Source organism: Mastomys coucha, unplaced genomic scaffold, assembly GCF_008632895.1.
Source record: "Mastomys coucha isolate ucsf_1 unplaced genomic scaffold, UCSF_Mcou_1 pScaffold14, whole genome shotgun sequence".
NCBI classification, from domain to species: Eukaryota; Metazoa; Chordata; class Mammalia; order Rodentia; family Muridae; genus Mastomys; species Mastomys coucha.
The window spans coordinates 91,591,058-91,603,129 of NW_022196896.1; the positions used below are offsets into that span (position 1 = coordinate 91,591,058).

A 12,072-nucleotide genomic window follows, 5' to 3' on the forward strand; every position below is an offset into this window, starting at 1 on the left:
ATCTAACTAGACCATATCGAAATGCCTTAGGTGTTCACAGCATTGTTCCCAGTCTTATAGTCACAGGAACTCATAGGGTGGGGGAACTCACTGCTCAGCTTTTGGAAGGAGGACAAGTATGGGCAGGTCCCGAGAGCTGAGAGTGTTATTCAGGTCCGAGAGATCCATTGCTTATCACAATGATGTCTTGAATGGAATGGACTAATGTCCAAGATTGAAGGAACTGTAGGCAAGACAAGTGGGGGCTCAGACCCGTGGATGAAAAGCCCACAGATTTCAGAGTGAGGAGCAGGTAGCCGAATGGTTTCAAGGGAACATGATTCAGACACCACTGAGACACTATAGACAATGAGGGAGGTAGACAACTCCAGACATTTGATCTGGACACCTCCATCAGAACCTGTGGGTACTCCAGGAAGCAGGCTACGATGGAAAGTGTGCTGGTAGGAACAGTGACTCACAAGAAAGTCTCGAGAAAGTAGGGCCTTTACAGGCTTGTGGACCCCACCTCACTTATCTGTAAGACCGGATAAATGAATCAGAATTCCATAGGCTAGATCCTGAATCTAGTTCTCTTTTGTCTTAGCTAGTGAGACCTTGGCTCACCCACACAGCTTGTTTCCAAGAAGGAAAATAATAAATAAATAATACATCTAGACGAGAGACTGGCAAGGACAGAAGACTGAATTGTTCAAGATTCTTGGTGTAAATTATTCACAAAGGGGGAAATTGGAGAAATGAGGAAAAAGTGGGCCACATTTTGTCATTTTTTGGGGGGTCAGAAGTACAATTGAAACAAGTGTCACCCCAAACTGGAAGATGGTGCACTTGGAATCCTGGTGACAGAGGAATGGCTTAGTGGCTTTCAACGTCACCTTTTTCATTTTATTATCTGTAGGTCAGGAATCTAGGTGCCCTCTGCTTCCAGCTGTCACTAGGCTGCAACTAAAACATCCATCAGGGTGGTGGGACCATGGGGAAGTTGGACTGGGGAGGATATATCTGAGTCCGTGGGACTACAGGTAGACTTGGGTGCTTGTCAGCCGATGTCTAGACACCACTCTTTCTTGCCACACGAGCCTTTCAGCAGACTAGCTCACAGCATGGTAGCTTGTTTTACTACAGGAGTCTAGGAAGATGGCAGTTAGAATCTCAGGCAACACCGACACAGAAGCAGCATCCTATCACCATTGTCATAATCTACTAGAATAAATTTCCTGACTCCGGGAAAGAACTGACAAGGGCTTACTAGCAGGAGGTGCGATTAATTTGCGGCCATTTTAGACTAAGCCTGTCCGTACTGGACAGGGTTCTCTCAGAAGCACTAGTAGGACTGACAAGATATGCACAGGTGTACAGGCAGATATATTTATGAGTAGATAGGTAGTTTCAGGTAGGTAGACAGCACTTGCTCAACTCCTTCTTGTGGCTCTAGAGGCTGAGAAGGCCTGTGGCAAGCCTTCAGCAGGCCACAGTTCCAGGTCTCTGTTTAAGTCCTAAGTCTTACAACTAAGGAAACAAATGGTGTAGCCCTCAGCCCCAGAAGGATACCCAATAGCTCAGCAGCCTACAGGTGCAAGTCCCAGATTCAAAGGCTGCAGAGCCTGGATATGCTGAAGGCAGGTGAGCCGTGTTCCAGCTGCAGAAGAGGAAAAGCACACAGACCCTTCCTCTGCCTTCTGGCTCTGCCAGAGGGTCTGTTCCCTTGACGCTGTTCAGCTACCTGCCCTTGCCTCACCATTCCCCCCAATAGCCTGTGGGCTTTGATCTACTGTTCTCAGTCCTCATCACATTCAGTCTTAGAATTCTACGTTAGTACATTCCATTCAAGACAGCGACACCGAGAAGCCTGTCTGCACATGTCCTTCTGAATACTAAGTATTGAGCCCCAGGTGGTTGGTGGGACCTGACCCACCAAAGGTAGACCTTCGAGATTGAGCCCAGCTACTCATGTATCTGTCTCCTTTGGCGGCACCTTCACAGACACATCTAAAAGAATGCCTTACCAGTGTTTAAAAATACCATCCCTAGGCAAACTGACAGCTAAAGCTAAGCATCACCATCACACTGGGAAACCCAAGATTGCTTCAAATGTACAAGAGCATTTGGGGGAGGCCAGGATGAGGGCGGGATGGCTCAAGCCTTTAATTGTAGCACTGAGGCAGCATGGAGGCAGAGGCAGAGACAGGAGGCAAGGTCCCTGTGAGTCTGAGGTGAGTCTACTCTACATAGTGAGGTACAGACCAGCCAGGAATACACAATGAGACCCTTTCTCAAAATTAAGACAGATAGATAGATAGATAGATAGATAGATAGATAGATAGATAGATAGATAGATAGATGATAGAATTAAATAGAACCACGGTAGTTTGAAATTAACTATTTGATATCAAATATTCAGAATAAGAGGCACAACTGACCACATAAGCTCATAAGAAACTGTGAAGTATCTCCAAGAGTAGTTGATTTTTAAAATTAAATTAAAATTTAAAATTTCATATACAGGTATTGAATTTACATCATTCTCTCCTTCTCCTTCCTATGCTCCTCCCACTCCATCTTAAATTCAGAGAGAAAACTTTTTTTGTTAATTGTTATTATTATCATTAATATTTCTTAATTCTTATTGCACATAGAGAAATAAATATACAAACATCACCTGCTGAATCTATTTACTATTGCTTACATGCATATGTCTTTAGGGTTGACCACTTGGTATTGGATAACACCAGAGGGCTCATCCCTGGGGAAGACTGATTCTCTCAGCAGCCATTAGTTGCCCACAGCTCTTCAACCAGGGCTGGGGTCTCATAGGATTTCTCCCCATTCATGTTGGGATATTAACTAGTTTTGGATTTGTTCAGGTCTTATTTAGGCAGCCATATTGTTGAGACTTCATGGGTGTGGCTTCCCCGTCTTATACAGAAAGCACAATCTTGCAGTAGACTTCTGGGTCTCTGGTTTTTCCATCCCCTCTTCCCTAATGTTCCCTGTGCTTCAGGTGTAAAATGGGAGAAATGCTTCAGTACATCTCCAACACAGAAGATAAGGATAACTTACGACAGGGCCACTTAATGACTTTATAAAAACAGCATCCTGTCATCAAGAGGAAGAGACATGATTAGAGGGACTTAGGGGACACTGCTTATGGGAAGTGAGAATCAATGACCTGACTTATTATATAGTGACAAGAAGCAGCCCTGGGGAGATACGGCTCAATGGGGAGGATCATTTGCTCTGCAAGCATGAGGACCCAAGCCTGAGTCCCTAGCACTTGTGTAGAGCTGAGCATAGCTGCATATAGCTGTAACCACAGCAGTAGTGAGGGGACACTAGCAGGTGATGAGATTTCCCTGGGCAGCCAGCTCTGCTTTGATGGTGAGCTTCAGAGTCACTGAGAGACTCTGTCTCAAAAAGCAAGGTAGAGAGAAATAGAGGAAGACACTAAATATCCTACTCGGGTATCTGCATGTTAGTGTCAGGGCCTCTGCACCTGCACACTTATGTGCATGTATTACATAGACCATACATAATACACAACACATACACATGGCATAACACATATACATGCATGTCTTATTGTTGAAGCATGCTCAAAATTTTCTTACCTTATTTTTCTCTTATCCTTTTTATGCCACCTAAGATAAAATACTCTACATAAGAGAAAAGATCTCGCATAGTCACATATTCCCCAAAATACATATTATCCAAAAATAATCACTCATAGCTACAAGTTACATATTCTCCAAAAAAATCACTTATAGCCACAAGTTATATATTCTCCCAAAACAATCACTACAAAACCATATTCTTCAAAAACAGATTAAAATCATTACACAAAGGGAAATTACAACATGATTACTAATTATATATATTCATCTTTTGAAACCCACACCTAACTGAACATTTCCCATCTTTCTTTCCACAAATTTATCCTAACTCCAAGTCAATAATTCTTTTGTCATTGATTGACAAAGGTTTTTTTTTTTTTTTTTTTTTTTTTTTTTTTTTTTTGACTTTTTTTTTTTGACTTTTTTCCTTGGATTTTTTTTAAATTTACATTTCAAATGTTTTCCCCTTTCCTGGTCTCCCCTTCGGAAATCCCCTATCCCATCCTCTGCCTCTATGAAGATAGTCCCTTACTCACTCACACCCATCCTCCTGCCCTGGCATTCCCCTACACTGGGGCATTGAACACCCTTAGACCTGAGGGCCTCTCCTCCCACTGATGACCAACAAGGCCATCCTCTGCCACATATGTGGCCAGTGCCATGGGTCCCTCCATATGTATTTTTTTGTTGGTGGTCCAGTCCCTAGGAGGTCTGTGGGTCTAGCCTATTGGCACTGTTGCTTCCTCCATGGGGCTGCAAACCCCTTCAGCCCCTTCAGTCCCTTCTCTAACTCCTCCATCAGGCACCCCCAAGCTCAGTCCAACGGTTGGCTGTGAGCTTCTGCCTCTGTATTTGTCAGGCTCTGGGAGAACCTCTCAGGAGATAGCCTTATCAGGCTTCTTTCAGCAAGCACTTCCTGGCATCCACAATACATCCAGGTTTGGTGGCTGTATATGGGATGGGTCCCTAGGTGGGGCAGTCTCTGGATGGCCTTTCCTTCATTCTCTGCTCCACACTTTGTCTCCATATTTGCTCCTGTGAGTATTTTGTTGCCCCTTCTAAGAAGCACTGAATCTTTCACGTTTTGGTCTTCTTGCTTCTTAGGCTTCAAATGGTCTGTGAATTGAATCTTGGGTATTCTGAACTTTAGGGCAAGCCAAGTCTACTGTAGCTAATTTTCTACTATGCTAGCTTATGACTGTATTTACCAAGGTACAAATCAATTTTATATATCTTACTTTTTGATACTGTATTAGTCAGGGTTCTCTAGAGTCACAGAACTTATGGTAGTCTCTATGTAGTAAAGGAATTTGTTGATGACTTACAATTTGTAGTCCAACTCCCAACAATCAACTCCCAACAATGGTTGGCAGCAGCTGTGAATGGAAGTCCAAGGATCCAGCAGTTGCTCAGTCCCACAAGGCAAGCAGATGAAGCAGAGAGCCTTCCTTCTTCCAATGTCCTTATATAGGTCTCCAGCAAAAGGTGTGGCCCAGATTAAAGGTGTGTGCCACCACACCTTTAATCCCAGATGATCTTGAACTCCTATCAATTCCAGATGATCTTCCTATCTTAATCTTCTGGGATTCATAGCCACTATACCTCAAGATCTCCATGCCAAGATTTAGGTCGGAAACTTGTATCTCTCAGCCTCCAGATTAGGGCCACAGGTGAGCCTTCTAATTCTGGATTGTAATTCATTTCAGATATAGTCAAGTTGAAGAATAGCCACTATAGATACCTTCTTCAGCTAATCTGGGTAACCATCTGTTCTCTATTCTTATTCTCACAATAGGATCATTTACTCTTTACTCATAACCCTGTCTTTTCATGGCGCACACAGAAAACTGTGACACACACTTAGATAACAAGATCAAGGAACTCAGACCCAACCTAGAGTGAATGTTTTCTTTGGTCATTAACCTGTCTTAAACCTGTTTTCATCTCCACAACTATGTGCCTGTAATGCCCGAGAGCTCACTGTGCTTCTTTCCTAGCCTAGGCAGCTTTCACTACTCTACAAAGGGGGGCACAGTCTGCTCTTAGTTCTGCCTGCTGTACCTTCCTGGCAAAACCACCTCTGCCATCTTCTGAACCTTCCTTATCAACTACCCGAACTTCCTACAACTATTTAAATCAAATCAGAAGTTCTGTAAAAATCATCCAATCATATAAACAGTATTATTCTATGAAAGTTCATCTTCATATTGATCTGCAGGAAAATTGTCCAGTAGACTGGGCTGTCTCCCATGAAACAATCATACCAGATTACGGGCCACTGGAGTCTCCCCACACCCATTCACACCATCTTAGATACAGGAGGAATATATCAATGAAAAACATGAGAAGAAGCAGCAGCAGCGAGAAGCAATCCAGGGATGAACTCCTCAGGACTGTGCCTCTCCGTGGAACATCCATTGCAGCAGTGCAAAATGATGGACCATCTCCAGGGATCTCTGTTGCCCATTGCAGCAACTTCTTACACATACACCCCCACACCATTCATCCATCCATACACACACACACACACACACACACACACACACACACACACACACTACCACACATGCACACACACACATACATAGGAATGCACACATGCCACAAATACATACATGCATAATACACACATACATTTATACACACTCACACACACACACACACACACACACACACACACACACACACACACACAAACACACTCAGCTCAACTAATCCATTGAAAACACCCACAAACATGGAAGGAAGCAGCTAGATAGTCCAGCAGCTGAGGAATCAGGTCCTCCGAGTACCACTAATGCTCATTTCTCCAGCAAGGTCCTTCTCCTGAAGGCTTCTGAGGTCAGTTAATAGAAAACCTTGTGTTCTCTTCCAGGAAACTGGCTAAGTCAACGCTAGTCCTGGTGCTGGTATTTGGTGTGCATTACATTGTGTTCATCTGCCAGCCACACTCCTTCTCGGGACTCTGGTGGGAGATCCGCATGCACTGTGAGCTCTTCTTCAACTCCTTCCAGGTAACCAGCAGTGCCTCTGGCTTGGGGCTTGTGATTACATTTTGCTCATGTTCTTGGCCCCTTTCTCTGCCCTTCTCTTTGACTTGGTAGAGTACCTGTCTTCTGAGGGCCAGGAGAGGACACTATTTTCTGGCTCTTATTGTGTTTCTTCCTAGGGGTCAGGTTAACTCTCTGACTCAGAAAGAACCAGTATGGAGCTGTTTGACAGAGGGACAAGCCTGGGTAGCAAGATAAGAAGGTACATTGTTGGAGAGCACACCACTACTGCAGAGCGGAGTCAGTCATTTTGGTGTGTGTATGGAAAATGAAATTAAAAGAAGGCAAAGGCAGGGAAAAGGGAGACAGGAAAGTAAGGTAAACAGAGGGAGAGGTTGCCACCACCCACTTCATTTCAGTGTGAAGAGGATGTCTGTAACCTCACAGATGGACCAGTCTTCACTCTGCCTCCTACCCCGACTTTGATTCTAGTGACATATTTATTCCAGAGGGAGTAACAGAGTTTGAGACAAATATTAGTGGCTCTGGCCTGAGAGCAGGCATTGAAATCACCTCCATGGAACTGATTATGTGAGTGTTTCATAATCAAAGAATGGAAGGAAGTCATAAAGCACATCAAATGTATCAGTTGGGTGAGTTGCGATGAAGACCAAAACTCTCCACTATGGATTTCAGATAAAACCTGATGGTGTTCTTAGCTCTTGGTCCATAGGAGCTAGTGGTTTGCTAAATCAGTACATTCTGGAGGTTTTACCTGATGGTTAAAGTGATGTATGTTTGCTACAAGGTGGGCAACAAATGACTTTACAGGGAGTTGAACATAGCCTCAGATGGGCTGGGCTCTTAATCAGCCACATTCCAACTCTCCCTAGCCACAAAGTTCTAATAGGGCTACAGAATCTATAACACAGGGAACATCAATTCACAACAGCCTGAACAATTGAAGCTTTTACATTTGGTAGTATTACTTACTTGCCAAAATTATTCAAAGGTTTCCCAATACACCCAGTATCAAGTGTGTGCTGTTTTCTGTCATGTGTAGCCATGCACGGGCTGGAGCCTACCAACACTCACCTGATCTCCCACTGAGCTCATGGGACATGACTTCAGCATTTGTGCTTGGGGTGGAGGGTGAGATGTCACACTCTGCTTTTTGTCTCTGAATGCCCCCCCCCATCTTCCCCATCTTCCTCATCTTCATCCATTCGACATCTTGTTACTCTTATCAGCTTAAATGTCACCAGAGTCTTGGTTGAGTTTCTGTAATACACCCACTCAATTGTTCTCTGTAACATTGACTTTTACCTGTAAGACCCTTATCATCTTGTATTTGGCTTATATTTTATCCTGGTCTCATCTCTTCCAAAACTGTCTTGTTTATATTCCCACCCCTATCATGCTGAATCAGTCACTCTTAGCACAGTGTTGAAGCTCAATAGATATTTCATAGTCAAGAAAAAGGATCTTTGTGTTCTTACCCTATAGTATTGTATGTTGGTAGCTTCTAGCATTTAAGGTATATAAAACTATTTTATCAAGCAGGGGATGAGCTCTTTGTGATGCAATATACACAAAACCCCATAACAGGAACTAGTTCTTTGTGCACCTCTGATTAGCTAACTCATTTATTTGTTTGATTTGGTTGAAACCAAAGGAAGCTCACAAATAAATGTAATATAAACACAAACATTGGGAAATACCAGGAGAAAATAATTCATGTGATTTTTTTGGAGGAAATCATCAGAAGCCAGCTGGTGAATTTTGACACAATTTTCATGTCTTTCCTGCTGTGGGTTTCACGAGTTGCTGCCTGCCTGGTTCACATCCTTTTTCTCTCTCCAGGGATTCTTCGTGTCTATTGTCTACTGCTACTGTAACGGAGAGGTAAGCATGAAGATGCCTCTGAAGGGACATTCCATATTAACATTTGTTCTAACCCATTTTGTGCCTTTATGACAAAACCCAAGAAACGCAAGTGATTTCTAAAGTAGAGGTTTGTTCCTTACGGTTCTGAAAGTGGGGCTGTCTAACGTCAAGGAGGCCATTTGTGACCAGGATCTTCTTGTTCCATCATTCTGTGATAGAAAGCAGAAGCAAGAGCTCACATCTCTAAGAGCAAGAGGCGGAACTCATAATGCTGAGCCCTTTCCTAATGGGTAGAGTGCTCTTATTCTCATTAATTCCAAGTCAATTCTGCTTAATACCAAAACCTTTGGTCCTCACCAAGTTCTATAAATAGTCAATAACATTCCATAGGATGAATCAAAATGAAAATAAGTTAAATTCAATCAAAGCAGGTAAGTTTGACACTACAAGCTGAGGATGGGGGTCATCTCAATCCATTTGGAAGTCTCCAGAGAGAAGGGACTACACATTACATCATTGTGTGGATGATGCACGTGACCCTGGAGTTCTCAGCGTGTCCTGCTATTGCAGAATTTTTCTTTTTCTCTCAAACTTTCCACTTGCTCCAAGTCCCAGGAGGACAAAATGCTTGTTACTGCAGTAGATCACCAGATGCTCCCAAGCACATTGGATTCTGTGGGATGTTGGTCCCTGCATAAGGAGCTTGAGTCACAATTTAGCCATGCCCTGTTTTTACCTTAATTTGCAGCAGGGCTAAGTGTGGCTTATTTATTTATTTATTTATCATTTATTTATTCCTTCGGGTGACACCAATTTACAAGCTTTGCTTCCCCCAGGTCTTTGATTTCCCTGCCACTTTTAGGGAAGAGTCAGCCCATAGGACACTTTGGTAGCAGGCACAGAATCCATATACCCATCTAGTCAGACCATGGTTGCGGTGCCTGCTTCTCTATCCTTCTCTCATCCTTCTTTCATTATTTTCCTCCCTCCTGTTGGCTCACACAGGTTGGTAGTATAGCAGGGCAGTTTCCTTCTTAGCTGAGTACCTTCCTTAACATTCCTCTGCCTTGGGTGGTATCAGAGTTCACTCAGTAGCTCCCGAGAGTTGGGGCAAAGAGCTGATCTCTGCTCTCATCCCGGCAGAGAGAATTTTAAAGGGAGAATTTGAGAGGTTGGTGTTTCAGGGCTCAGAGTCAGACACAGAAAAGCACAGACAAGCACTGTTTGGGGTTCAGGGGTCATGGTTAACTGGCTGTGTCAGCTCGGTTGAGGCTCCTCCCTCACACAGAGTCAGGAAAGCAGAAGCCCCAGCCTCTTGATGACAAAACACACAGACTGACATACAGACATACAGACACACAGAGAGAAAGAGAGAGAGAGAGAGAGAGAGAGAGAGAGAGAGAGAGAGAGAGAGAGAGAGAGAGAGAGAGAGAGAGAGAGAGAGATTTAGTTCTGAGCACCAGGAGAATTTGCGGGTCTTCTGCAGGAAATGTTTGAAGAAAGGAGATGGGGGACTTTATCAGGTATACTTGCGAGAACCAACAGCAGAATTTCCTGGAAGCTTTAAGCTTTCTCGGACAAACAGTTTTAGGAGGGCTGAGGTTATCCTCAGGTTGTACAGAGAGACTTTGTGTTGTAAGCAGCTCTCTGAAGCTTTGGCCTCTTCAGGGCAAGGTTTAGATGACAGCGTCGCGTTCAGAGTCCCGTGCTTCCTACTGCCACTGTTTACCTCTTATTTCTCCTCAAACCCAGAATTCTCTTTCTTCCTTTTTATAAGACAGTTATTTCTATCAGTGGCACTTCGGTTCTCGTTTAAATACTAAAAATAACATTAATTGGGAAAGACTTTTGAGGCGTATGGAACACACAGATCTGTAGAGTCCCTTGCACAGAGAGGGACCCCAATCAGTGGCTACTCTTATTATCACCGAAATTTAAGCAAAGCTCTTCATGACTCGGGTGCGGGGCTCCCTTTTGGTTTCTGACAGGATGTACGGTTCCTGCGCTGTAGGTGCAGGCTGAGGTGAAGAAGACCTGGGCTCGATGGAATCTGTCCATCGACTGGAAAAGCGCGCCGCCTTGTGGCGGCCAGAGGTACGGCTCGGTGCTCACCACAGTCACTCACAGCACCAGCAGCCAGTCGCAGATGGGGGCAAGCACGCGCCTGGTGCTCATCTCTGGCAAACCCACCAAGAATGCCTGCAGACAGATCGACAGCCATGTGACCCTACCTGGCTACGTTTGGAGTAGTTCTGAGCAGGACTGCCAACCACACTCACCCCCTGAGGAGACTAAAGAAGGTCACAGGAGACAGGGAGATGATAGTCCGGTTGGGGAGTCTTCCAGGGCAGCGGCGGCGTTCACCCTAGACACTGAAGGATGCAAGAGAGAAACCCGTCCTATCTGAATCACCATTTCCACTCCTGTGGATTGGTCGATCTGACTGTGTGGGAGGACCTAAGATGGAAGACTGGAATTCTGAAATAAGGCGTTGATTAAACATTTTCAGTTTCTACCAGTTGGCTTCTAGAAATATTAAACACACAAAAGGGTATTATTGGGGTAATTTATTAATTTAACTGGGAACTACCCCCCGAGTTAATGCTTTCTCTGTGGCAATTATTTTGCTTCTTTTGGATAAGAAAGTTTCAAATGCATGGCTCTACCTTTCTCTCATAGATATCACACTGAATATGACAAAGATGGTTTAGCTTGCATCATTTTCCTTTTAAGAAATCACTAATCTTTATATTATCATTTTAATGAACTTCTGTTATCACATTCATTTTGTCTATGTACTGGAACAATCTAAGAATGTACATTGGAAAACTAAAAGTCTAAGACCAACTACATTGGAAAATAAATTGGACATTAATAAAGCAATGCATTTCTGACAGTTATGATTGATTTTAGGGGCAAAGAAGACTACCCTATTCTCCCTCTGGATGCCTTCTGTGTGATGAGCCAAACATGTTCTCTGCTCTTTTTTGTAAACCATGACAAGTCAAGAGTTTTCTCAGTCAGTGACCTTGAGTTTGAAAGCTGAAGCTGTGTGGCCTCATTTACGCTGATGCTAACCCACAATGCATCTTGTCTTTTTCTTTGTTTTTCTCTTGTTTGCTATCTTACAGATGGTATGTGGGTTACATTAAAAGTTTGTTTTAAAGATATATGTTTGGTCTTAAGAGAATCTCCTTTTATTGTTACACATTATTCTTGAGAAGCAATCAATGTCCCCTTAAGTCTACAGCTCTCGGCACATAGCTACTAGGCTTTGCCAAATTTGAAGTTTCAGTGTGTTTCAGTCATGAAAACATTTATTGAGTGCATATGACTGAGCAGGCATTCTGCTGGGGTTTTACAGTATTGACTCACTGCAAGTTCTGGAGTGGCTTTTTATGACTGTCACTGTTTTTACAATGGCTCACAAGGCGGATCAACTTACCTGAACTCATTGAGCAAATGTGGGTTCAGATGCAGTCTACTGACTTCAAGTTTCATGCACTCACAAGTGTTATCACACACACACACACACACACACACACACACACACACACACACAGAGGCATTCACCAATGAAATAG

The 12,072-nt window shown here is 43.5% G+C and overlaps 1 protein-coding gene across 1 annotated transcript in view; it reads left to right on the plus strand.

The window, feature by feature from the left end:
• The window catches only part of Pth2r (parathyroid hormone 2 receptor), a 70,568-nt gene extending 59,201 nt beyond the window's left edge, over nucleotides 1-11,367 (plus strand). Inside the window, exons 11-13 of the mRNA XM_031368859.1 lie at nucleotides 6,487-6,625; nucleotides 8,465-8,506; nucleotides 10,500-11,367. Of these exons, the coding sequence (XP_031224719.1) occupies nucleotides 6,487-6,625; nucleotides 8,465-8,506; nucleotides 10,500-10,895 (577 nt within the window). The 3' untranslated portion in view covers nucleotides 10,896-11,367. The remainder of the gene's footprint in view (nucleotides 1-6,486; nucleotides 6,626-8,464; nucleotides 8,507-10,499) is intronic.
• Nucleotides 11,368-12,072: the final 705 nt, after the last annotated feature.